The sequence below is a fragment of the Falco peregrinus genome, chromosome 5 (assembly GCF_023634155.1).
Source record: "Falco peregrinus isolate bFalPer1 chromosome 5, bFalPer1.pri, whole genome shotgun sequence".
Classification (NCBI taxonomy): Eukaryota; Metazoa; Chordata; class Aves; order Falconiformes; family Falconidae; genus Falco; species Falco peregrinus.
The window spans coordinates 79,620,442-79,648,308 of NC_073725.1; the positions used below are offsets into that span (position 1 = coordinate 79,620,442).

The 27,867-nt window shown below is 41.0% G+C and overlaps 2 protein-coding genes across 2 annotated transcripts in view; one reads left to right on the top strand and one right to left on the bottom strand.

The window, feature by feature from the left end:
* The first annotated feature begins 218 nt into the window (after nt 1-218).
* On the top strand, nt 219-7,533 carry NTAN1 (N-terminal asparagine amidase). Its single transcript, XM_055806195.1, has 10 exons — nt 219-437; nt 1,554-1,656; nt 1,744-1,809; nt 2,423-2,531; nt 3,549-3,622; nt 4,874-4,927; nt 5,744-5,797; nt 6,318-6,415; nt 6,927-7,040; nt 7,224-7,533. The coding sequence occupies exons 1-10, from the start codon at nt 357-359 to the stop codon at nt 7,401-7,403; spliced, it is 933 nt and encodes a 310-aa protein (XP_055662170.1). The 5' UTR covers nt 219-356; the 3' UTR covers nt 7,404-7,533.
* A 247-nt stretch (nt 7,534-7,780) lies between these two features.
* Nucleotides 7,781-27,867, bottom strand: part of PDXDC1 (pyridoxal dependent decarboxylase domain containing 1) — a 32,224-nt gene continuing 12,137 nt past the window's right edge. Inside the window, exons 6-23 of the mRNA XM_055806192.1 lie at nt 26,856-27,045; nt 25,025-25,093; nt 24,409-24,487; nt 23,516-23,600; nt 22,627-22,675; nt 22,418-22,519; nt 22,103-22,228; nt 20,773-20,823; nt 19,479-19,542; nt 18,033-18,121; nt 17,282-17,387; nt 16,005-16,176; nt 15,232-15,350; nt 14,260-14,381; nt 12,030-12,122; nt 11,847-11,943; nt 10,486-10,590; nt 7,781-9,654 (exon numbers count right to left, since the gene is read on the bottom strand). Of these exons, the coding sequence (XP_055662167.1) occupies nt 9,392-9,654; nt 10,486-10,590; nt 11,847-11,943; nt 12,030-12,122; nt 14,260-14,381; nt 15,232-15,350; nt 16,005-16,176; nt 17,282-17,387; nt 18,033-18,121; nt 19,479-19,542; nt 20,773-20,823; nt 22,103-22,228; nt 22,418-22,519; nt 22,627-22,675; nt 23,516-23,600; nt 24,409-24,487; nt 25,025-25,093; nt 26,856-27,045 (1,981 nt within the window). The 3' untranslated portion in view covers nt 7,781-9,391. The remainder of the gene's footprint in view (nt 9,655-10,485; nt 10,591-11,846; nt 11,944-12,029; nt 12,123-14,259; nt 14,382-15,231; nt 15,351-16,004; nt 16,177-17,281; nt 17,388-18,032; nt 18,122-19,478; nt 19,543-20,772; nt 20,824-22,102; nt 22,229-22,417; nt 22,520-22,626; nt 22,676-23,515; nt 23,601-24,408; nt 24,488-25,024; nt 25,094-26,855; nt 27,046-27,867) is intronic.

Below are 27,867 nucleotides of genomic sequence, written 5' to 3' on the forward strand. Positions count from 1 at the left end.
GAAACTTGGTTCGGTGGGTGCTGGGGGAGGATGGATAGCGGCGCGGGTTTGCGTGCGCGTGCGGCCCGTTACCGTGCTTATTTCCAGAAGGATTTCTTACAACTGCGCGGGGGCAGCGCGGCAGGCGAGGGTGCCGCTGCCGCACGGCCGCGGGGCGGTGCCAGGCGCGCAGGCCGGGCCGGGCCGGGCCGCAGGCGCCGCCCCCCGCAGAGCCCGCCCGGGCCGGGCCCCCGGCAGCGCCCGCTCCCCGCCGCCGCCTTTCCCAGCGCCCCGCGCGGCGGCGCCCGGCCCGGCCCGGCCCTGGGGGGGAAGCGCGGAGCCGCCGCCTCCCGCCGCGGGCCCGGGCGCTCCCCGAGATGCCGCTGCTGATCAACGGCGAGCGGATCGACCTGGCCCGGCCCACGGGCGACATGATCCGCGCCTACCCGTACCTCGAGGTGAGGAGGCGGCGCGAAGGGGCCCGCCGGTGGGGCCCGCCCTGCCCGGCGCGCTGTGCGGAGCGGCGGGGGTGCCCGGGGGGAGCCCGCTGCCTCGGCCGGCCAGGGCGGGTGGCGGAGCGGGGCGGCCCCGTGCGCGGGCTGAGGCGGGCCCGGGCCCGGGCTGAGGCGGGCAAGGCCCGTGGGGCGGCCCCGGGCACCGCCGCATTCCCCGCGTTGCGGTAACGGAGCCAGGGTTTGACTGAGGAGAAGGCGATGGATGTCCCCGGAGGGGAGCCGCGGGAAGCGCCCTGAGGCGACGGGTGGCTGGCTGGGGGGGAGCTGCGGGGCGGGCGGCTGGGTGCGTCGGCCGGGCTGGGCCGCCCCTTCCTGTGCGAAGTAACAAAAAGGAGCGATAAAATTCAAGAATGTAACTTCTAGGAAGGTATTGACCTCGCTTTCGGCATATAAATGTTGTAATCCTAAGGGCAGGCTGTGAGCCAGGATCGGCTGAGCAGAGCTGGTTGGGAAAATGTTTCTCATCAGAAGATGCTTCTTTATAGAAACTTGAGTTTTTGCAGAAAGCTGGTGCAAATGTGATCAAACTGTGCAGTGTTTTTGAGCCCCTGGATAGCAATCCACTGCCTGCCCAGCAGGGCTCTGACAGAGCACTGCGGTAGTCACAGCCCAGGAATCTACGTTTTCCGTTTACTAAGCAAGCAAAAAAATAGCGATACTTTGATATGTGCTCAATAAACGTGCTGGATTGTGGCACTAGAAAACTGAAACTTCAACGTTTTAAAAGTTCCCTGTCGTGATTAAACTTCCAAGATCAACTCTGGTATTGTCTAATGTACTCTTTGCCAAGTCCTATTGCTTTTTTGCATACCTCCATTCTGTTGTCTATAAAGCAGGGAAAAGGAGTTTGTGTGTCTGTGGAACGGTGGGATTTAACGATTAACTAGATCGCTGGCAGGAAAGCAAAACATTCTCAAAATTCTAAATACTGCATAATATAAAATATGTATGTTTCTGCTTGACCTGGGTCCCTTTGCTCTTCAGAGGTGATGTTTCTGTCGAGTAATGGATGCACCTGAGAATTCAGCCACTGTAGTCTCTGTTATCATTTATCTTTAGGAAAAGGCAAAGCTTCTGCGAAGTCAGCCTGCTCGAATTGTGGAACCCAAAGGTCTTCTGTATGTCCAGCAGAGAGAGTTTGCAGTGACCACCCCTACAGATGGTGTGTAGGAACATAAATATTTTTTTTCTTTGACTGAAGCAGTGATTGTGAACAAAGTTCTTACTGTGTTTCTCTCCTTTAAAATAGGTTCTGTTTCCATTCTTGGATCGGATGATGCAACTACCTGCCACATAGTTGTGCTCCGGCACACAGGTATCTTTAAAGGATGTTCGGAAAAAAACGTGTACCCCTGAAGTAATGAATTAGTACTGCATTATGCTGTATTAATAAAAACCCCTGCAATTATGTTTATATGAACTCGAATCTCAGACAGTCGCGTGATGTCTTTACTAAGTGACTTGTTCAAAGAGTTGGCTTGTTTAGTGTCAAGAGGTTCTACGTTTTGGTTGCTCAGTGAGTAGATCCTAAACTTGATCCACTCCGGTGGCCAGTGGGTAGTGGCAGCTGCAGGCCTTGGCTGTGTTCAGCAGCTTGGGCCTGCAGGGCTTGGTAATAGCAGAGGCAGAATTTGAATTTGTAGAAGTTGCCTGGATTTCTGACATTAGAGATGTTGCCTGGTCCTGGGTAAGAGGGCACCTGTGCCTTTCGCACAGGTTCTGGTGGTTGTGTAATGGGGCACACAAAGAGGTTATTGTCTCATTCAGTCAGCCCGTATGTTATGTCAGAGACTGCTGTCCTGAGAGGAAGCGAGGGGGTGGTGTACGTAGCTTTTATGCTACTATAGTAGTGTAAACTTACAAAATTCAATTACGGTAGCTAACAGCCTCCAACAATGTCATTCACTGTCTTCTCATGTTCTCCTCAGGCAGTGGAGCTACCTGCTTGACACACTGCGATGGATCAGACACGGAAGCTGAGGTGTCACTCATCATGAGTTCAGTAAAATCTTTCTCTAACACTACAGGATATGGAAGGTCAGCTCTGCTCTCACTTCTTGTGTGCTGTTTTTCACAAAAGTCACTAGTTTGTAAGATGGGGAATTTTTATGTGATTTTATGGGGTTCAGAGAAGGTGATTGTGCAGGAAATATTTATTAATCAGGAACTACCTGTAAAGTGACGACAGTTTCCTTGATGAGTTTGAGGTAGTTCTTAGCACTGGTTCGAAGTGTGGTTCTGTTCTGAATAGTGTGTCTGTAAAAGGCTGTTGTGAGGTTTTGTGTTTACTGTTTCCCAGTTAGCTTTTGTTTCAGATGTGTGAGATTTTCCAAAGAACTGGTTTTGGGTTTATGTTATATTTTTCCTTTTAGACCATTGGTCTTGTAAATTCCTTTTGGGATCTGATAATCTATCTGGGATTTTTTGAAGTCCTGCATTTAAAAAAAAAAAGCAAAATCCGGGGGTGGGGGGTGGGGTGGACAGTGGGAGGAAAAAAGCCTGAAACAGAATTTAGCAAACAAGGTTCTTTCTTGATGTGGAGATGTTTTCCCCTGTAGTTTGATAAGAACAAAAAGTCTATGAACTTAGAAAATACGGTCTCTGAAAACTCATGATTTGTCAGGATCTGTCTTTACATAGACACTTCTCAGAGAAGAACCCTGCTGTATGGTCCAGAATAGTTGTGATGGGGTCACAGGAGCAAAAATCCTCATGTTTAATTAACCTTTTCTTGGGAACTGAAAGGTGGTTACTTAGTTCAGTCCAAACCAGCAGTGCCGACCGTTGGAGATACCACTGGGTTGGGTAGAATTGCATGCATGTAATGTCTCTTAAAGTTTCTAATCTGTGCTATTTCCTGGGTGATCCCTGAAACGTTCAGAATGGAATGACTGTAACCTGCCATGTAATGCAAACCAACTTGGTGCATGCGACTGGAAAAGCGAGGCTTCTCTTAATGATTGCTTTGCAGTTTGGGCTGGGGATTATTTTGTAAAGCTATTCACTTTGGGATGTCTTTTTAATTGCTGTTTCCTGTTATTCCATCTCTGTTAGGCTGGAAGTGCACCTAGTTGGAGGTTTCAATGATGATAGGCAGTTATCACAAAAACTTACTAATCAGCTTCTTAGTAAGTTCACGTTTTTTCCACTCTCATGTCCAAAAAAAAATAGTTCTGACTGGATTTGGGTAAAGCTTGTTTGTGATCTGAGCCCCCTGACATTTAATGGAAAGAAATGTGGCTTCATTTTGAAGGATGTTTTCTCTACCTGAGAACAGGGTGTGGAGAAGGGTTGGGCTTCTGAGGCTCACATATGGCCAGTACGTGGGATGGAGGGTCTACACTTGTAATTTCTTCCTGGCTTATATTCTAGCGTGTAGAACTGGGGTGCAGTTTAGCTGGGCTCAACTCCTGGCTCTGCTGCCGATAGCTATGTGATCTTGGTCAAGTGTTGTCACTGTCTAAACCTATACATGTGGGTGACTTCATTAGTTACTATTAATTTTGTGCCTTAATGTGATGAGGTAAAATCTAATTATTGTTTGGAATTGTCTGATGAAAGATGCTAAGCCTGTTCATAAAGTCTGTAGTCCAGAGGAGTGATTGCAGTGCTTTACAAACAAATTGGAAATGTAAAGTACCTGCTCACCTGTAAGCGTATGTCAGGATTGGAGGGAGGTGGCCAAGGGGATAAAGTAAAAAGAAAACAGACCCAGCAAAGGTCCTGGGGTGCACCCTCGTGGCCATTGCACCTAGTGATTCCTGTTATTTGTGTTGTATGTTGTGTGAGGGTTCTGTACAGAATAAAGTATTTTGGGTAATTTATTTTTTCAACCTTCTGATTTTCACGCATCAAGTTACAATTTGAAACAATAATGCTGTATTGCTATTAGAACTTCGAAAAAAAGAGATTTTTTTTCTAGTGTGTGGGATGGTAAAAAACAGAATTAATTTATAGCTAATAAAAGTCTGGGTTTGCTTACTTTATATGTAATGGTTTAGGTAAACACGAAATAGAAGCTGTTAAATGTATAGTGAACTAAAGCAGAACTGGTGTGCTGCTAGAGCTAAACCGGTGTCAATAAAAAGAGCTGTGGCACAATGCCTTTTTTTTTTTTTTTTTTAAAGCACGTTTTTGCTATGACAAATGGCTACTCTGTAAATTTCTGTTTAGTAGCTGTGGCTTTAATTTTATAAGTTAGTTTGAAGCAAATCTGCAAAATGCTCTTTGCTCTGTTGCCTTATCTAGGAACAGTGCATTAGGTATCTCTGCCCATCTATGCTGCAGTGCACAGCACTGGTAATGCCCCCTCGTCTATATACAGCACCTGCTTTGCCACCAGTCAGTCTTATACATTGCTGCTGTCGTTGTTGCTGTAGGAGCATTTGATGTCCAACCGGATGATGTTCATTTAGTGACTTTCTGCGTAACAGGTAAGAAAATGTTTCCTTAGTTTTTGAAGTATCTTTAGCCACTGAAATCAAAGTGCAGGGGTCTTTCACACGTGGCACTTTTAGCTGTCCTGCGAGAAAGAACAGTGCAAGTCTTCCATCGTGGTTTGTAATTCTTAGTTTTACTGCTGGTAGTGTCTGTGGTGATGGCAAATAGTGCGCTGAGGGTGCTGCTGAAATACAACTGACAGTAGAACCACCTGGGATCACTACCAGGTTATTTTGCCACATTTGTCCCATGAAAAGAGGGGTATGTATCCATGAAAGATATCCATGTGTACTTACGAATATCTTGAGGCAACTGAGAAAGGCACTCACAGGCCTTTGACCTGCCGGGTTGTCAGACCTGCCTCCCTGCAGGTCCAAATGAATTGATAAATCACTTGGTTCATAGTGCAGGATGTCATGTAAAGGAAGAATTGATTTCCTTTTCTTCATATTGTGTTCAGGTCGTATTTCCATCATCTTTGTGCTTCAGTGCTGTTGGTGACTTACAGCTCTGAAACTTGGCATCCCTGTGGCTTTGGATTGTGTTTTTCCCTGTGAATTGCCCGTGCAGGCAGTGGAGCGGCAGCTGGCTGGCGCTGCCTGTGCTGTTAGGAGATAAGAGCGCTGCTCCAGGCCCCCAGCATATTGTTACTGACCTCTGCCTTCTCTTCCTTATTTCTTTTAGGCTTCTTTGGGTGTTATTTCTGTCTTTAAGCAATATCAGATATGTTCTTCTAACACACAACTAGATAAAACATTGCTGAGAAAAACATTCAGAGCCTTACAAGTTTGACTTCTTTTTTCTTACAGAACTCAATGACAGAGAAGAAAAGGATATTCACTTTCCAATCATTTACGGAATAGGTGAGTTACAAAAGAATAACGGAGTTCTAATTTAACTGGATTGCTTTTCAGATTCCAATAGTAAGTGGGCTGCTTTTAATGAGAAGGTAAAGCCTGTCCTGTAAGTTAAGCGCTGCTGTTGGAGGCGTAGGTAGAAATACACGTTTTCTTCTGGTACCACACTTAGGGAGCTGCACACGTGGAATTGGCTGTGTATAAATGCGAGCAGATTTTAGCTGTACTTAGGATTTTGTCAGGATCGAGTTACTGTTAGTATTCAACCTTCTTTTCATTGTTTATTATGTTTTTTCTAATAAAAGTATCTCTGAAAAATGTTCTTCTGAAACATTGAAATGCTGCCAAAGCAAAATAAGTAGAAAATGCGGTATCACAGGCTCAGGGGTTCGTGGTACTGCGAAATACAAGAATAGTATTGACGGGCGCCAAGTCCCTGCAGCGTAGTAGTGTTGGGCACATGGTCATTTTAAACAAGCGTTTTCTAAGAATTAATTGCTGCTTTATTTAAATGATTTCCTGCCAGCTGTGAATGTTAAAACAGCAGAGATTTTCCCTGCAACCTTCCCAGAAAAAGGACCGGATGAGGATTTGCGTTCAGCCCATGTTTTAACAGGAGCATCAGTGAGTAAAAATAACAGGGGTGAAAAAGGGTGTTTTTGCTGGAAGGGGAGTCCATCTGGGGGCGATGAAATGTCGAAAGTTTGAGGGGGCGGGGGGGGGAAATACTTTGGTAGCATTCCATCCGTAAGGAACAAATGAGAAGGTGGAAGAGCAGAGGCAAAGGGCAACAGTGGAGATCAAACCGCTCCTGCCGCGGTCAGCCTCACCTGGAAGTACAGCTCTTCCACCTGCTGGTGCCAGCCCTGCGCTGTCGGCGGGGTACCTTACGTAAGGAGATTCAGGTCATGGGCATAATCCCGGCAGGATCTTTCAGTTCTGGGTTTGTTGTTACAGTTTCATTTGTCAGAATAATTGGTTAACCTTAACGCAACAGGCGCGAAGCAGAGCCGAGTTGGCAGGCGGCGTGTCTGAGAGAGAAGCTGCAGCTTAAGGCCTTCCAGATGAAGGGAATTTGCTGTCTGTCATCGGTGTAAGCATTCTCTAACTCTTAAGGCTCCCCGTGTCGTTACAGCTGACTAATATTTATGATGCAAAGAAGGAACAACTCCATATTGGGCCTTATTTCTGGAGGCCTTTCCCACATGTGGATTTCTGGCTGGAACAAGATGATAAACAGATTTTACAGGTACCTGAAACTGACTTTTTTTTTTCCTTCTAGCTGTGTAGAGAGTGTGGTATGGTCTGTCAAAACTTTTCCCAGTGTGCTGCTGGGGAGGGTGGGAAATAAGATTATTAAAAAGCAGAATAATTGAGAAGTTTGTTTTCTGAATATCAATATCTTGTTGAATATGAGTATCTTGTTTTTCAGAATCTTTCCACATCGCCCCTGGCTGAGCCACCCCACTTTGTTTCCCACATTAGGTCTACATTAACATTTTTAAAAGAACATCCTTTTCCATCTCGCTCCCTGTTTCCTGACAGGAAACCCCGCATCTACAAGAAAAATGAAGAAGGGTTGTGGGAACAGGTTTGTTCTGACAAGATCTAACCTGGCACCAAAGATCACAACTGCTTTAGGGAAGTAGTCTTGCAAGAAAAGCAATTTTTTCCAAAAAGCGTATTGCTGGTCACAAATACCATCCTTCCCCTGCTTTTCAAAATAAAATATTTTGACAGAAGTAACTTGCTTTTTCTGTATTACTTTGATCTAGGAATCACTGCTACTTTGAAGTAAGAATTTGGCTTTGTTTATGTTCTGTTGCTCCAGTGCAGGGATTTGATCGGCACAGGTAAAGAGAAGGCGCAGTGCTGAGAGCTGGAGAAGGTAAGTCAGGACACTGGTGTGTACTTTAGAGAATGATTTTTCACACAAAGCTGCTGAACCACAGGGATGTATCCTTCAACAGTAACTCCATGCAAGAGTAGTAATTTGAAGAATCTTTATTGAAACATTCAGAGAGTATCTAAAGAATGAAGCTCATTCCAACAAAACTACTGGTTTAAACACTTCCAAATATAAAAACATTAAAAACTAATCCTTGTGGCGATAATTTTATCGCCAACAAATTACTCTTATTAACATACTTCATTGCACCAAGAAACCAAGGAGGAAGACTAGTCAACTTAATTGTTTTTGCACTTTAGAAAAATTGCACTCTGATTTACATAAGTTACCCCAACAGCAAAATTAACTTGATTCACGGCATCCCAGCCCCCAGCGTCTAGAAGCTCAGAGTCAAATCAGGTGACAGAACAATTCAAAAACCCCAAATTCTTCAGATCATCAAAGTCAGCCCTGCTACCACTACAGCCATGATGGTGTGTTTACCTTTTGTGGGGGGAAGGAAAAACACTCATCAGAACACAAAGCAAAGCAAACTACAGTTACTTGCATCCAGTTCTGTAGAGATGGGACCGTTTTCCTCAGCAGCTCCCTTGGGAAAGCAAGCTTTGGCAAAGATCTCCTTTCTCAAAGAGGCTCTGGAAGGTTGCAGCAACATTTGGGAGGGGGAAAGGGGGGGACAAAGGTTTTACACCTCAGCTTTTGATTTACCCAAAGCTTTGCTTGTGCATTAAGTAGTCCTAGACACTAAGAAGTTGTGCTGTAGTGTAAGTAACCTATATAACTTTGTTGAGTCTGTACAATTCCTACCATAGGTAAGTTACCATTATTGAAAAAATAAGTGTTGAAACCATTACAAATGTATTGGTTTTTCAAGCTTTACTAAAACTATCTTTAAAAATACACAACAAAGAACTCCAGTTACACTACATAGATGTGTTCGATCGTATTTGGTTTATAAAGGCCGTGCAAAGGAAAATGATGGTGCATTGGTGATGCTTTCTGGCGGCAGAAGCAAGAAGCCGTTGCAGCATGCAGAGGCACTGTTCCTCTCTAAAAGCCTTAACGCTCATTAACTCGGTCACCAGTGTCCCTGGGGCCTTAGCTGGATGGGTCAAGTCATACAACAGCAGGAAAGGCGAGTTCATGGCAAAACACTACTCAGTGACTCCTATATACATACCCTAACACTCGCCGCACCGCGACTGCTTGGCAATGTTATTTATAAGGTTAAAAAAAAGGAGCAAAATGGAGCTAGCGTGCGTTCAGGAGATGTTTTGCTGGAGAGGCTAAACTGAATTTAAATGTTCAAAAGGTGAACAATTGGCAGATTACTTTGAAGTGTATTAACATAAAATAAGGTCATTTTACTATTACTGGGTGAAGCTGTATTAATTGTGTGTCCATGCTTAGCTTCCTAGAGGAAGGATAACTGCCAAATGTTTTTATAAATGTTTATGAGCACTTAATAAATTTCATTAGTACTTTGGTGACACCGACATGTAGAGGATTAACAAGTGTACAATAAGACAAATCTCTGTCCCATGGAGGGGGAATTTATATTTGTGCAAAATCCCAGTTAATAAGTTACAGTAGTTAGTACTGTAGTGTGTGGCACTCTTCACATCTGAAATGTATCATTACTACCCGGGCATGGGCGTCCTCTGCAGAGTCTGAAACGCACAGTCTGGACTTTATCTTTGACTTCCATGTTCCTCTGCCTTCATGCAGTCATGTGGCGATGTGTCAGTTGGAACATCCTCAGCATCTGTCTTGGTTACCTGTGCCACCACCTTCTGCTCCTCTGGTTTTTCCATCTCCAAGGATCCTTGCTCTTGGCCAGGGGGTTGAGCTGGGGGTCTCTGATCCACCTTCTCCAGGTCATCGCAGTGGCTGACTGAACTGGTCTCACTGAACGCATCAGAACTTCTTAGAGACCTTTTAAAAATTTTCTGTCCTGTGAAGTGTTTGAAGAATACGGTACCAATGAAGGCAGCAGATACAAAATGCGCTATGCACAAGTTAAGTTTCAAAGAAAGTACCTGAATTTTAAAACTACAAAGACTTTATTTGGGTGCTCGCTTGTACCCTAACCACAGACATACTTTCTTGCAGTTGCAGATACGCAGGCAAGGCAAGAGCACCTGTTACGTTATCCTGCGTACAGAGACTGTTAAACATTCAGCTGAAACACAAGCTGCCCGCACGCACAGTGAAGTCATTCTAGGGTAAAAGCTTCCACTGAAAACCACAGGCTGGAAGCCAACCAGCTCGGAAGGTGAGTGAAAACTACGGTTTTCCTGCCAGTCAAACCAACAGTCATTACTTACAACTACACAGAATAGATCTCCACCTTAGAACAACTCTGTCCACAAAATACAAGGCAGCAATAGAAATGCAGTTGCTCCAATAAATGATTATACACTATTTATGCTTTTATTTCAAATTGTAAATTAGCGGGTAAACAAGCCAAAAGTTTTACACTCAATAACCTCATTATATTCCACAGGAAGATTCTAGACTTCATGGGCAGTTGTCAGTTAATAGGATAACAACTTTCTGTAGCCCCAGGAAGAATTCTTGGGGGGGAAAACAGACTGTGGTGGTGTTCTGGGCCATGTTTAAATTAAGGTTTTCAAGGCAGACAGAGTGTGAGAAGATGAGCTGTAGTTCCAGATATTATGAAAGATGGAAAATCACGTGGGTCTTCCTGTGTCACGCAACTCGGATGGCAAGATGTTTTGGCAAGCTTTAGAAAAAGAAAAGAAAAAAAAAGGTAGAAACTTACCAGGAAGCCTTTGCTTCGCAAGGCTGGAAGTAGGAGTTGGTGGTGGAGTAGTGCCAGTTCCTTGGGCTTTTGATACATAAGTAGATTCTGTGGATTCGAGAGAGCCTGCAGGTTAAAAAAAAAAAAGAATCAAGTTGAATATAGCACAAACCAGACAAGTTTTCTGTTCATCTGTATTTATAAGGTATGTAAAAGCCTTATTTTTAATGCACATTTCTGAAACTGCATGTGCTAGGTTGAGGTGGAACTGCCACTTGATGGAAATCCATTGCCGAGTAGCTAGGGGCAGGAGTGCTGAGCCTTACAAAGACGGATGGTTTCCCCTCGCCCTCACTCCACACCACTGCCCCCAGCAGCCCTTCTTCCCTTTTCCGCTGGGCACGTGACACATCCCCAGCTGCAAGCTGCTGCGCACTGCACATGGAAGGGGTATCTAGCTATGGGGGGGGGGCAGAATTCCCAAGGCCACCTTGCTGTTCTCTGCCATAAGAACCTTCCAGCTGGTGCATCAGGAATTGGAAAGAAAGATCCTAAATACAGCAGGAAGCCTTCCTCACTGGGTGCAGGGCCATGCAGAAAGCTTTGCCGAGTTCAGGAATGTTCTTAAGACTCTGCCACAATCTCTACAGTGACAATTTATAAATTCAGAAATACTACATTAGTACATCAGCCTTAGTGATGTAAAAGCACGACTCTTATTTTCACATCACCAGGCATGAATTACAAATATGAGTCTTTTACACTGTAACATTCCATTCATTACTGTCTCCTGCAAAGCCAGGTTCAGGCCAGTGCTCAGCTGGTTGTAGCCTGCCCTTGTCAGCCCCTGCGCACTCCAGCACGCAAACGAGCATTTTATCAGTGTGGCAAGAGCCAGGCGGTGTCACAAACCAGGCTTTTGGGCAGAGGCATCATGTTCCAGTAGCGCAGCGGAACATCCCTGTGCCGCTTGGCAAGCACACTCAGGAGGATACATGTGCCCCTACATGGGAAAGGGACGTTCCAAGAGCGGTGCCACCCTGCTAGCTTATGTATTTGCGAAGACGGGACAAACACCAAACTTGCAGCACACATAGCCAAAAGTCACAGGAATGATTCCTCTGTTAATAAATGCCAGCGTCCAATATAGCTTCTTTAATGTGACTCAACATGCAAGAACGAAATGTAAATTGTACAAGTAAGGTCAGAAGATTGTCTTACTCGGTGCTACAGGAATAGCAAAGCACATTCTTTTACATGCTGAGGGTGGATTATGTCACTCACAATCAAATCAGCACAAGAAAGTGTGTTGTAATTTCAGTATAAAACAGGAAACCATTCTGATGACAGCACAAGGTGGCTGAGGATGCAGCATGTCCTACCTGCCGTTAAATTAAATGTTCTTCCTTTTGGCGACGCTTGGAATGGAGAGAACCAGTTCAGCACAGAGCCTACTACAGGTATTTGTCGCAGCAGTCCCTGCAAAGTCACAGCCAAACACTGGTCGGTGAGCACACTCCCGGTGTTGTGACAAGCCCCCAGGTAACAAATGTTTATAGCCTTACCTCTTCCAGAAGTCGTTCTTCATTTGCCTTCTGAAGCTGAAGCTGTGCTTCCTGGATCCCTTTCCTAACAACTTCAGTCATGTTTTCCAACAGCTAATAAAAACCAGAAATCACATTATTATGTACTTTTATATATATATTATATATATATAAATTTGGACTTGAAATTGTCTTTTCAGTTCAAGTTTTGAGGATGTAGATGTGGCAGTCAGGTATTTTTCTAATCTGAGACAGTATTAGACAATCACTATTTCATTATGACTGTAAGTTAAAGAATGTACAGGCTGACCGCAGGATTTTTACAAGATATACCGGGAGGACAGAATGTGATTTTAAACAGGAACGGTACGTATTTTTCTTTTACTTAGAAATGAGTCTGCGACCCAAATTTTTCATAGAGCTGCACACTACGTAAGTGTTGAGCAGATGCTGAATCTGACTGGAAAGAATTTTTAGGTTGAGAGAGTACATCTTGGTTTCTGGAAGTACCCAGGACTTGAAACCAGCCTCACAGTCAGTCTGACCTGGTTTGTGTCACTCCAAGTTCAACTTTGTTTTTCATATTTAATGTATGACTGGCAGCCTGAGCCCTGTGACATCCTACACCAGCACCAGTGATGGTTTATGCTGCAAAGGACAAGCAACTTACTGGGAGAGTTGCGGGGGCAATAAATGAACAAACCCAAAAAGTCAAAACACAAAAGTCACAGTATTGTCTTGTGCAAGACAAATGCCGATTTCCATAACTTAATAGGGGTTTTAATATGGCACAAGGCCTACATGACAGGTGCTTCCTCCAAAACACCAAAAATCTGGGTTACCGACAGTTAATAAAAAGCAATAGAAAAAGAGAAAGCTGCTGCTTTTTCCCGGGGGAGAGGGAAGCCAGGAACTGACCACCACAGCAAGCTACACATGCCCACAGTACCAGCTACAGAAAGCAGTGCAGCGGGGCTGCGTTTGGAGTACAAGGAGGAACCACTGTGTCTTCTGGTCCAGTCAAGATGTTTGTCATACATTTTGGTTCTGCCTTTCAGTGCATTTATCGGTATGTCGTAAGGGCTTGCTGATCCTGGCGTAGTTTTTTTCCCTAAAAGCTTCCCTGCTGTTCCAAATATAATTTAATCTAAATGATGCAAACATCATTTTAAGTCTGCTTCTCAGTTTTGGATCAAATGGTGTAAGATCCTTTCAGTACCATAGATCTTTTGTCACTGCTTCCAAGGACTGCACCTTTCAGAGTCCTCCACTACTCTTTGTTCCTCCCTAGAAGCTTCAGGATCAGAGTAGCCCATATTCCAACTTTCGGTTCCTCATCTTTCAACTACAACAGTTAAAAAACTGCAGGTACTCTACCGGTGAGCCACCTTTCGTGTTGCCCTCAAAGCAGCACAGGGAGTCAACAGTGGGCAGAAAGTCTCCAAAAAACACTGCTAGAAAAAATTTCATTGCCAACGTCAACATATTTCCATGGGCAGAAATAGGCAAAGGATTTCTGAAGTTCAATTTATTTTTCACATGAGGAAACAAAATGCCCAACACCAGAGGAACAAAAGGACAGATGTTCATTTGTGATGCAGGTCACTGAGGAATTCCACTGTAGAGAACACTTGGAGAACTCTAATCGGGTAAATGCTTTTACCAAAAGGAATTGCATCATCAGCTTTATTACTTCAGTAGGTAATTTGTGATTTCTGGTTTTAATCCACCAATTTAAAAATTTTTCACATTTTAGGGCATAGTCTTAAAGCTGGTATATAAACAATCTCAGTCCTACTGCATCTAGCAGTGATGGGAAACACCAGCTCACAATCAGCCCCCACCTTCCCTTTTCAGTTTTGCTGGGGTTTTTGGGGGTTTTGGGCGCTTTTTGTTTGTTTGGGGTTTTTTGGGGGTGGGGGGCGAGGACTGGTGGTGGTGGTTTGGTTTTTTGGGTGTTTTCTTTTTGACAGTTTAATTTTAGTGATAGAATGAACTTATTTCAGTACTACTGAAGTTTTTCATTGGAATTTCTGAACATAGGACCATAAATCAGGACCTCCTCAGAACGTGATAATCCTGTAACAAAAGTTCTCCATATGTGGACACAGATTATTACTTCCACGGTAATTCATACAGTCTCTTGCCGGCAGCACAAAGTTTACTTTCACAAAGAACAAAACCATGTCCTGAAGCCAATATGGAAGGGGAAAAGAAGAGGTGCTGAAATGCTCTGGGATTTAATACATACTCTTGAATTTTCTTCAATTTCTCTGCCCGTTGCTGCAATAGTTTCAACTAACTCTGCCACGTCCAGATCCTCAGTTACCATGCCAATATAAACACAGTTCTTCTGCCCTCCGAACTCCGGACCTGTGAGCAGAGGGAGAATCAAGTCTTTGTGATGTACAAAAATGCATTCTCACAGTAGCTGCAACGGTCATGCTCGAGAGTCTGGAAACTCTAATACCTACACACGCTTCAGTAATGAAGGGCAGTGTATGCACAGGTATACATTACGCAGGCTAAAAAAGCTCAGCCCTGTGGATTTTCAAAAACAGAAGAGAAAACAGTATCTAAACAAGAAAAACTGGGTATTTTTTACAACCAAGGACTTGTACAATAAGTATCAGTGTCAAATATGCTTCGAACTCGTTACTTTCTGCCATTTACATATTACTTGGTTCCACAATTCTAGGGCACTTAATTTTTGAAAGCTGACTAGAAAAAGATCAGAGTTCTGAGTAGGCAAATTAATATTATTGCAGCTATAATGTGGCACTATGTAAATGTGAAAGTGCTGCTAATTACCATCAAAGTCATCTGAAGCTTTTCATGTAGCCACAGAAAGCGGTGATCTGGTCAGTGGGCTTTGAATGAGATCTGCTTCTCACTAGAGAAAGCACTAACTGAGAGAACACTGCAGCTCTTACTTCTGACAAAGAAACCCTTTGTGGTCTAGCTGCTCCTCAGGCAGTTTTCACAAGCACTTCCTCGCAGGGTGCACCCTGCTCACCCTGCTGAGCATTTACCAACCCAAACAGGGGTGAAGAGGGAACAAAGTTACAGATGTTGTTTCCACAATAAACATACAGGCAGCAGTGTCATTTTGCATGATCATGACCTATGTACGAATGACCCTGAATGACCTACTGAACCATTGTAACACGGCTGGTAAAATTACTATTGGCTTGAACAGAAGTTTTTTAAATGGTGCAGTTACCCAAAGAAAAAGTGAGATCCGACTCCAGTTCATTTAATTTTTTCAGTAGTTCTGTATTGATTTTTTCTAGTTCTTTTTCTTGTTTGTCATCGTTCTTCCCATCACTGTGATAGCTGTATCTTCAAACCAAGCCAGAAGATAGTAATTTCACTTTACAGTACATACAAAAATACATATACACATTTAGCATATTTCTGCAACGTCTGTATTTCACAAACCAAACATCTCAGGACACTACAGCTTAGATCAGGAAGTTTACTGGCATCTGTAATCAGAGATTTTGGGGTGGGGCGAGCTTGCTGCTGCAAACTGAGCTGAACCCAACAGATTTCTAGGCAATATATTGATTATCCTTCAGCTGTTCTGACTACATAATCCTTCCCAGAAGGCTGTATCAGAGCATCAGAACAGACACCTGAAGGGGTTTTTGGAAGTGGTATTCCATATATAGGTGAATCCCATTATAAATAAAAACATGAGTTATGCTAAATACCATAGGATGCGCTTATATATTACACATCCATCTAACAGATCAACACGCTGCCTTCAACATTAGAACTGTTGCCCTAATTTTGCTAAGATAACTCTTCAGCTTTTCTTTAAAAGAAATAATCAAGAAACATTAAAAAGCACTCAAAAGCTTCAATGGGGCGCAAAGCCAGATAATAATCAGCAAACATACACCCAGATCACCACTGAAAAGACCATGTATTCCTTTCTGCTCGTGCACAGTCTATCCAAACACATAATGAAGAAAACATTGGAAAATTTACCTTACAACACCTAATCCTGGCCAGCTAAGATCTTCAATATACAGCAGGCCTACTGTTCTTCTCACTTCTTGCTCAAACTCCTCTCTCAGTTGCAGTGTACTTGTCAACACTGGTATCTTCATTTTCAAGCAGTCTACTAACTGATCAATATCTTGTATTTCAGTTCCTAAAACTAAAGAGCTGCTGTGTTAGTGTGTGACAAAAGTGAATGGATATCACGTAGATGTCTGAATTAAATCTGTAAAGACACTCTTAAGTCAATCATAAATACAATTTATAGATAGTATTGAAATATCTTGATCTGTGTGTTTTTCCTTCAGTCATCTATTCCCTAATACACCAAAATGGAGAGTGCTAAGGATTTCATAATAAGTAAGCTAATAAAAAAGGATTTTTCTGATGTTACAAACTAATAAGGACAATACCCTTTTTCATTACTCAGTAGCTAGTATCAGAAAAACTCCTCCTCCCATAGACAAGCAGAATATGAATTAGCTTCCGTGCCCATTTAAAACAAAACCAAACCAACCATCACAGAATAATTTTATTCTAAAATCTCCTTTCCTGCGTGCACCAGGATCTTCCCACATCAGCGTCAGATGTTTGGATAGCCTAAGGCACCCACCCCACACAAGCTAAAAGGAGGTACCATGCATCACCCTGAGCCCCTGCGAGTTGCTCTGTGCATCTGCTGAGTCTAAACAAAGTACATACATAACACAGGGCTGGCTGAAACATGAAACTTAAGACACTTTCCAAAACACAGATTTTTATTTCCCCCTCCCCCACACCAGTAATTATAGAGAAACCTAGAGGTTTAGTAAATAATTCTTCTAGTTAAGTAGCTATGTTTTGAACACAAGCACCATTTCAGTGTTGAAATACCTGTGCAGAAAGGTCAAGCATCTTGTGTCAAGCAGCCGAGAGAAGGAAAGGTGGAGACAATTTATACTTCATATTTCTTTTATAACTGTTAGAAAGAAAGAGCTTCTCCCCTTGCTTTTCCTAATTAATTTAAAAAATAATCTGTAAAATTCATTCTCTGCAGAAATAGTGAGGCAACATCACCCGTAACAGCTGAGCTACCACTAACGTACTGGCTGCCAAGGCACAGCAGAACAATACAGCTGAGAGAGTTTCATTTGTAGGAAAGTTCTCACCATAGCAGAATATACTAAAGAGTTTCTTGAGTATATCTGCTTTAACAGCAGGAGATTGATGTACAGTTCTACAGCAAATCCCAGTTTTTACAAGGGGCTGAATTAAGTGAGCATTACCTGCAGATGTCATTAGTGGGCTAAAACGCACACATGTGCCTTCATCTTCCAGTTCTACCACATCAACTCCACTGGCAGGAACCAGCTGTGCCAACTGCTCTCCTAGCTGAAGGGACAAGGCACGGTTAAAGAAACATGCAGAGCATGACCTCCCGCAGTCACTGACTCGGGCTAGGCTCTTCCCGCAGGGGAGGAGAACCACACACTGAAGACTTTTCTCCGTTGCTCAAAATCACTTCTTGTAACGAAAAAAGTCAGGACAAGCTCCAAGTGTTACAAGTCAAAAGTCTCTGCAAAATTGTCACTGTCATTAAGTATGTGTGGTTACTACGCATTTGATCCAAAATAGTTACGTGCTCAGCTCTCTGAACGCACAGGTTTCTAGAATTCTCTTAAGATCTGAAAAAAACCCACCTGTCTATTCATAAACACACAGACACCGTTCAATGAAGTACCTAGCCGATTACAAAGTTCTAAAGTTTTCACATATTCCCACAAGACCAACAGCTTCAGATGCAGTAATAATTTCAGAATTACAGGTAAAATAATCTGAAATGTCAAAGCAACTTTGCTTCAGAACAAATCCGTCTTTTAGATCCAAAATACCCGATATCCTTTTGCAGAGGATATTGTACCAAGAATAACTATCGAACTAGTCTACCAAAGGTTTTATTACCATTATTGATGAGCCCCTGGAAGCATCCCACTGCCCCTTCTTTTTTTCCTAAAGAGAGAAAGCATCCATTCTTACCCACTGATTGAAAGTGTCGTAAATGTGTCTTTCGTTGCTTATTATGGGGTGCTGAATAGTTGAGGCCTGTGCAGCATGTGAAGTTTGATCTGAATCCAAAGATACAAGAACCACAGAAGTGGATTTTTATTTACTTAATTAAAGAAAAGGCAACCTAAAATTTAGATAAAAGACAATTACATTTCCTAGGTAATGCAACGCATCTACACAATGTACTGGACCTCTGGCAGACTAGCAAGGATTATGTATTTTTTTTTTTTTAAGGCATCTGGAACATTTACTAGAAGTAAAATAGAGTTGAATATACTAGTTTTAAAAATAACCATTAAAATACTTCTCTCAGTTTTGAGGTTCAAATGCCCCAACAGAAACAAAACCAAAAATGTTTTCACAAAGCAAAATCCTGTCACAGCAGGCTGCAGTATTTAATTTGATACATTCAGCTACCTTTTTTATCAAGTTTTAATGATTACTTCCTGTTCTAAACCACACAAAAATAACACTAAGGATTTAAGAGTCCAGTATATGCATAAAACATGCTGAAATAGCTAAACATCTCATGTGCTTATAATTCAGGCGGGTGACTTCTCCCTAGCAAAGCTTTTCAAATCAATGCTTCGATGCACAAAGCAATCCACCAAGTCACTGGACCTGGATGAGTGGGTTTACTTTGTGAGTGCCACCACTGATTAGACTAAAACCAAAACAAATCCTCCTTCATGCCCAACGCAAAAAATCCACAGACAATTAAAATCCACACTCATAACAAAACTACAAAGTTTTCTAGGAGTCTTCTGCCTCCTCCCAGCTGGACGTGTCCCCGCCCTCACATGTGCACATACGAACAGCACATCTTCTGTTTTAACTCAGATGACAAAAATCCTCTTTCCCAGAGAGCACGTCTGAGTAAGTAAGTTCTACTCAGAGCCATGTGTGGCGTGGCTACTGCACACCCGCGACAGCATTTCCGGAGCGGTTCCGAGGCTCTTCTGCTGTTTTTAAAACTATCACAACAGCAGTTGTAAAACAGAAATACATGGTTCTTGCAACTAGCCACTAGAAGTTTAAAAGGAACAGAAAGCCTAAGCAAAACCAAGGAAGATCTTCCCCCATCAGCACACTCAAGCACAGCTTGCAGCTTATGAGGCTTCCATCATCTGCTCTCAAGATCAAAATCATATGCAAATCTCTCCTCACTCAAGAAAGCAGAAAATTACTTGTTATGAAAATTTAAACCACTGCAGCCTAGCTAAAAATAAAAACTGTCACACGTATGGATTCTATTCACTGGACTACAACCAGAAATCACCATCTTTTTTTGAGCATGTTACACAAGAGAAGTGGGCTACCTAATGTTTACCTCATCAAAATCATTTTCTGAATTAGTAGATTTAAAAGAAAACTTAAGAGTTTTTTTTTGTTTTGTTTCTAAAATACATCACATACCTCTAGCTGAATATTCCCGGAAGAACTTGAAAACCACCACTGGTGAACTCAGTTCATCTTCAACCTTAACAAAAAACAAACAAAATACATTTTCATGTTATTTTTTTCAAGACTTAACCCTGTGTATAATTCCTTAGACTTCTGAGCAAAGCAGATCATTTTGCTTTGACAGCAATAACAATGTTCACATTAGCTTAGTATCAGAAGTTAACTCCAGGAGTGCAGGTAACCGTCTCTGTAAATACACACAGAAAAGTAAATCATAAATCCATACAATTCTGCTTTAACTGAATAAAGATATGCATAATTAAAATTTGGGCACTACAAAGCAAGAAACCTAAGCATGTTCATTAGCAGATATACTGTATTAAATAGTTGATTTAGCTTCACGTATTTCCAGATAGTAACACTAAAATAAACACTCTTGGAAATCACCCCAGAATCACTGGAGAACATCAAGGATTACAATTGGTCCTACTTTGGGGATAGGTGAAACGAACTGGGCAACTTCTGGAGGCCATCTGAGGCTACTTTTCACAATCTTAGAAACACAAAACTTTCTCCCCACTACTGAAATAATACTTTCAGTAATTTTAATGTATGATTAATAAATTATAATAAATAAAATAATAAATTCAGTTTAAAAAGAGATAACGCTCTTAGAAAAACAATTTTTACAAAAATGGTTGTTGTCACTCAGAACAATCCATGAATTATCTATTGCCCCAGAAAACTAAGCTGATTATGTTTTCTATACATTAAGTGTCAATTAAAACTGGGGGCAGAGGGGGAGTAAACCCACCAAGCCCTGTTGAACAGGACGTCTCACAGAAACTTGATTTGGAATGAATACATTAGATGTCATTTCTGAAACTATTTCTGGTGTAAATACCTCAGTTGGGATCATTTTTGCATGCCATTTCACAGGGTGCGCATTATCTCAACAGCAGGGTAAGATGCAGCCAAAACGTATTAGAGAGGCTTATGCAAACTGGCTTCATAAAAGTATTACTGAACAAATTCGCAGTTTAAATGGAATTAAAATCAGCCTCTGGAAACAAATTCTGGATGTTGTTCTGCAGGCTCCACTGAGAGCATGAGTGCACTGCAATCGAGCAAATACTCACACAAGCCACACAGTTTCACTGAAGAACAGAACACAGAAAGATACCAAGTGTCTTCAACACAATGGCTATGATTTAAGTAATATTTTAAAAGAGTTTTTAAAAAACAAAGTTATCCTTATTTAACAAAGACTAAGCTATACAACCAAAATATTAAATGCAGACTGTACCGAAGTTTTAATGAAATCCAGGTTTTTCAAGTTTTCCAGCAACCTTTGACTCTAAAAGACCGCAGCAGAAGGGAAACAAAAGGAAGAGACAAATGCACAGCTTTAGAAGTTGAAAATTATTCTGAAAAACATTAAATAGTCACTATCATAACTTCTATTTCTGAACAACCCCCTACAACACATCAGACATTCATCCAGTTCTTACTTGCAAATTTAGAATGCAATGGAAAAATATTTTCTAGTTTTAGTAAAACACTGACTACAAAGCGATTTTCATTGAAATAAAGTCTTGGTGTATTTGTTGACAAAGTTTCAGAGCCACCACAACTCCACAGACTAACTAAAGCACAGCATGTAGCAGAACAGTTAATTTTCTCTGAGCTACCATAGCAACCGGTTATGATGGGGTTTTAAATTATTTTCGTAGAAAAGACATTCTTACATTTTGGTTTAAGTCAATAGACTATTATAAAAGCTAAGATCCATCTTAGATGCACAAAATCTTAATGACTAATGATACTTTGTCAATCTTTTAGGACATTCATGCCAATAGCTTCTTCACTACGCATTACAGAAACCTTCCATTTCCATTTTGCTCTTCTTTGAATGTTCTGTAAGTGCTTTTACCTTTAAGGAAAAAGGGTTTGCATACAAAAAATGCATTTTTTTAACTAACACATTATATTGGACCTTAATTTTTAGAAGGGTAAGGACTCAACTTCAAAAATAGTTCACTTGCCACTGTATCTGAAGAAACGTTTTGAAGTACTTTTTGTCAGACATTTATAAATTATTATTAAGTCCATATGATGGCAAGTAGAATAGCAAAATGAGCAAGTCCCTCTCTGAACAGCTTTCAAGCAAAGTAGTTAAAATAGAGAAGTAACAAAAAAGGAAAGGATTATGTTACTTCACTGTTTAGAAAGTAAATTTTATTTGGTCTTTTTATAATGAGAAATGCTTAATCTTTTTTCTATTAGATTGTATAAGTACATCCTTCCCCCACTTTACTCTGCTTTCACAATTGTAACACAATATGAACCAATATCCTATACTCAACAACGACAGTATTTTTAGTTGATTCTTCTACAGTGCATCACAGTAATCAAAAACATTTATTAACAGCTATCATAAAAACATTCCTAAGTATAACAGTGTTCTGTGATAGCCATCTGGGTATTGCTGGTATTATGGTTGCTATCTGAACTTTGCTGCTGCCTGGAGATTCAAACTGTTAAATCAGATGGTGAGGACTCTTAACAACAGTCTCCAACCCATACTCGGAGAAGCAAAGTATCCATAAACAATGTGCCACCAAGCTGCTGCTTACTAGTTGTGAGGCACGCTTTATCCTCTCCACGATCCCATCATGGCCCAGGTACTGCAGGGACAGCCACAGTGGCAGGGCACGGAGCTTCTCCACGGGCTGACTCGATGTCAGCCCAGCTGCTAAGGACTAAAAAGGAAAACACTATTAACGTCTCCAGTTATCCCATTTTTGCCAGCTTATGGAAAATGTCACAGCTTAAACAGGGGAGCTTTTGCAAATAATAACTTAGATAACTTGATGAAGAACAAGACACTACACCATGACAAAAATAAAGTCTCAAGATCATAAGAACAGTGACTGAAAGGCTGAACATACCAAAGATGGATCCTCATGTCTGTAGAGTGTCACTGCAGGTACAGCTGGGAGACCCAGCCAGGAACCCAGAGTAAGAGTCATGCTGTCACATTTTGTAGCAGCCTGAAGTTCATTACAATAAGTAGAATATAAGCCATATATTATTTGATTAAATCATGACCTTAAAATCTAGAGCACAGTATTAAATTTTTAGATATATTAAAACATACCAGTACAGAAGAGGAGACATAACCCAAAGCCAAAGTTGCCAAATTCACACTAGAAAAAGAAAGCGATTTTTGCACATATTAAATGTGTATTTAAGAGACAGCATTTTGATCTTCAGTTTAAATATTTCATGTTGATGTGTAAAGGGAGGTAATTTTTGTTCATAGATTTTTCATTAACAATGCAATAAACGTTGCTACTTGGTATTCCAAGACTGAAAACCCAAAAGTAAAAACGCATTTTAATCTAAAAACGTTTCAGATCAACCTTTGAGAAAAATCATCCCCCAGAGTCCTATCCATAATTCAGCATCAATTTGGTATCAGAAATAAACAGCATGCAAATACAAAACTACGCAATGACATATCAGGAGAAACAGAGCCTCTGCTCCAGGCTCAAATAAAAATAATCTTGGAGCACTGAAGCCTTCAGGAACGTTGTCTGAGTTCCTGGAATTTCCTCTCTGTTTAACCTTCCTCCCAGTTATGTTGGCACTGTGCTTGCAACCTTCATTGAAGTGTCAACTCTTTCACACTCATTTCTTTCTTCTTTCTCATTCTCAATCATTGCTGCACAACACCTCCCCTAACTTGTCCTGTACGGCCTTTTTATTCATATTCCAAGCCCTTCAAAGCAAGGGCAAGATTACCATCTGAGCAAAACCAGCCACGAACACATGCTGAAATAATCACTCTAATTATTCCTGTATATGTAAAACAATTTGTATCCCATACAGTGACACAATTATAACCATATAAAATGCTTAATATGACAAAACATGAAGATGATCCTATGGTGCTCTACTAGCTGGTTAGCTGTAAAATTTATGTGCTGCCCATTAGTTAGACTTTTTAATGAATATAGTTATACAGAAATACATAAGTTTCATACCCTTCTACATGGAGCCACATATTATACTGCTCACAAAGCTCCTTCAGTCGGCCAAGTTTATCTGTGTGCCCGGCACCTGGTGTCCCTTTGTTGAAACAGAAAAAAAGGCAATGACAAAGGATAAGCATGCAAACTAGGACTCTACATAAAAGAGTACCTCTGGTACTGTTGTCAAAAAAAGTCAGACAAGAGCAGAAAAGAGGATGTTTAAAAGAGCCTGCTACATAATATTCTTATCTGGTTCATCGTGATTTATGAACAACTGGAATTCTAGACAAAAAATAAAGATACTTGTTTTGCTTATCAACGTACATTAGAAATACTTAGAAAGTTAGATGTCCCAAGCACTAAAAGACTCAGCAGACTCAGCTAAGAAATGCAGACATTCTTAATTTGTTCAAAGTATGACCTCAACTAAAGGAAACGAAACCAAGATTAACATCTCAGATATTTTTCCAAGTCCAAAGCAATTAACAGTCACCTCCTTCATTTGTACTTAAAACAAATTTTGTTCATGAGTAGTTCCGTTTGACTAACTAGAAGAAAAAAACCATTTCTAAAGCTAAAGTTGATGACACATCCATCAAAAAATCCTGAAGTGTTAATGTGAAACTGATTTTCAACAAAAGATCTGCACTTATTAAAGTAAGTTCTAGTCATATTAATACATTGACTGACCTACGCAGAACCATAGCAGTACAATCTAACTTTAAATCAGTTAAAGAAAAACCCCTCTAGACAAATAATTATTGTGAGGTCATTAAAATATTTCCTGATATTTCTTGACATGTGACCACTAAGCTGTTTAAGAAAGTATTTCTTATTTTGGATTTTATAAATACTCATGAAATAGCATGCTGCTTTTTTTATTATTCTTTGTCCATAGCACTTACCAGCATTGGCCACAAGCAACAAAGGCAGTTTTCCAGACTCAACATCATCTTTAATCACTCTGTCCAACAAAGCAACATCCTGTTATCAGTAAGAAAAAAGATACGTATTCATAAATATGTCAAACACCACAGAACTGTTTCTGCTGAACTGCAAAATGCATTAAGAGTGAAAGTGGACAGCACTCAAGTTCTGGAAGACATTCTTAAAATGTCTTTGTCTGTGGCTTGCAGTTTCTTCTTCTCCAAGGTAAAACAACCTGAAGGTCAGTGAAAAACGCAACACAAATATATCACGTAGTTTGTAAACATACCTCTGACTACGTGTATTCTAGAAATCTTGGACTAAAAAGATTTTTAGTCTACTGCTTTGTCCTACTATATGCCATTAGAAGTACCTAGCAAATTACAAGACCAAGATACAAGCTGCTGGCTTTTTAGGAGACTTCAATCTATGATTTGTACAGCTGTAACATGGAAGACTCAGAGGTTGAAAAAGTAAGTACATGAATAAGCTCCTCCTAACACCTTACTTTATATTCATTTAATGAGGCTTTTCAAAAAACAAAAAGAAAAAACCCTACAAAACTAAAAGAGCTCTTAAGGAAGACGAACTTACCATTTGGTGTTGAGATCCAAACATAGTGTTACAAGGCACACGGCACATGCAAGAAAGGGGTAACCCTAGCTGCAACAAAAATGATGGAATTTCAACAGCTGAGACACACTCATTTCAAACATTCACAGAAATATACAGTGACACAAAAAACAGTAAATGTGACAATAAAGAGATGGATATTACATTATAAAGTAAATTTCGTGCTAAAACTTATAATCAGATTAATAGCAGATAAAGCACAGGAGAAATGGGAAAAAACAGTCAACTTTTGGTTAGCACGCCAACTGTGTTCAGTTTTTCTAATGAGATACATGTGCCCTATGCAACAGCCTAAACTCAATCCTCTTTCTTGGCCACCCCCACAACTAATGCATTCTATAAGCAAACGTGGGATTTGTGCATGGGCCATGTTCCACTGGAGGTTCACAGTCACTTCACTACTGAGTAGAGCACAATCTGCCTACACTGCTCATACAGCTCAGCTGACTATTCATGCTGGTAAGTCTGAAGTTCTTCCTTTTATATGGAAGCAAATTCCAGACAATTTTTGCACTGTTAAGGGGGAGCTGGGGAATCAAGGTCTCTTACGTTTTGATCTTTACCCTGGAAGATCACTAGAGAAGTGAAATCTAGTTGATTACACTCATCACTGCACAGAAAATTCAGCAAATTAGAAGAACTACGGTTACAGATTATTTTTTTTATCCTTTCATTTAACAGACACTGAATTAATGTCTGACTACTCAGTTCCAATTGTCTGCTCTACACCGTACACTAGTTCTCAACATCTAAGATAAAACGCTATCGCTTTTAAGTTCAGTGATCTCCTAATATGGACAGGTTACCTTATAAACAAAAGATAAGGTACCACTGTTATTAGCAGTATCTCCTCTGTACTCTGAAGCAAAGGACTCCCAAAATACTGATTCTTACAGTATTTCTTGTATCAAGAAGTTTCAGTCAATAACTACATGCAACACTTGGCTTACGGAAGACACAAACTTATTCCAATAAACTTTTACTACCTATTTCTCAAGTCATTTTGTCTGAGACCAGTTCCATCTACAATACCATTTTTTTTCTCTGCAGTCTGTATTAAAAATACAGTTAAAATGTTAGTAGTACCTCTCTCTGCCTTCTCCAAAGACTTGAAAACCAAAGACCCTAAGAACTCGACCAAGTATGGTTTTACCTCAGACCCCCTTCCCCTCCCATCCTCCATAGCGTTGCTGTTTAGTCACGTTGCTGTTGTTTCTACCACAAGGAAAAATAAGTCTTCAAAATCACCAAAGTTACGCTTTTCCTAAAATCAACTTTTTTGAGGCCAAACCTCAATCCTCATTCCTCAAAATGCCCCTTTTCATACTGTGCTTCAACAGGCAGACACACCATCCTAAGTCTTAGAAATGTGTGTAATTTTATAAGCTATAAAAAACTACTATGTCCATGGAAAGGCAAAGAAAGCGAGAAGGATGAAGGGAATCTGCTCACAAGTAACATCAATCAAGCGAGCACGTGGAAGGAACAGGAGAGCCGCTGAGAAAGCCAGCTCAGCTTGCATGGGGATACACATATTCAGTCAGCACAGTAGCATTGGGAAAAATCTCAAGAAGCTTTACTTCAACCAGTGGAAGTTCCAGGCAGACACAATGATCTAAAGGAAAATTTTCACTGGCCCCAACCAATTTACCAGACCGCTGCCCACAGTGTACCAGGCTACCACAAGTACCACTCTCTTGCAGGATAAGTCTGAATATATTTTTTAAATCTACATTTCAAGTAAGCAATATGAAGCCAGCTTGCAGCTAAAACCCCAACAAACTCACTTTACCTGATTGCAGAGAGCTTGGCCCAAGCCTGTTCTAGCTGCAGAACTAATGTATATGACAGGCTGCTTAGCATATAGCACGTTAAATCCTTCTATTGTATAATCTTCATAGCGTGTGTGAATAACCAGTCGACAGATTTTTAGGAGACCTTCACGATCATCTTCATGGTAATATGCTGATCCATTTTCATACCTGCAAGAAAAGCCAAGTAGATATAACTAACAAAACCAATAGCCAGTTTCGTGACTAAAATAACGCTGACCAGCAAAATAGCTCACAAGAAGACAAAGAAGATAGAAGAAAAAAACCCTCTTTTCCCAGGATAAAGTAGAGGAAACTGATGAGACAGGCTGAGATTAACAATGAGGGAAGCCTAGTATATACTTTTATTTAGACTCAGAGATAGAGTAAAAAAGAAGAAATATCTGGGTTCCTAAGGACTGCCTTTATAGAGCGCAAAACCTTGCTTACAAGGAGTGGAGCAGGGGAGGAAACACACAAAAGGCCTCATCTGGTTTTAATATGGATGATGTAAATTCTAGACTGTTAATTTGAAAGAGAATGCAACCTGACATGCTTTAAGCTGAGTTAGTAAAATTCAAATGAGACACATGAAGTCAGGTAAATGGCCAGAAACTTGCAAACTTTATTATTAAATCACAGATCAAGATATTTTGTAATACAAATGACATCAATAAATTTGGGTATGTTAGAGAGTTTGAAAGTAAGACCACAATTTAGTACGATCTATTCAGACCACTGCAAGACAGCATTCCAGGTGTTTTAAAATACATGAGTTACACAAGTACCTTTTTCCCCAGGAATACTGTAATGATTTTATGGGTATTTTGCCTTCAGTCTGATTTCTTAGGCATGTTTCCTTGGGGCTCGTGTGTCTGCTCCTCCCCCACCTTTTTAAACCTTTCTATGAAACTCAGATCAGCACATTAACATTTACAGTCAAGAAATGGGAGCAAAGTAACCAAAGAGATAAGGTATGAGTGTTCCACACTG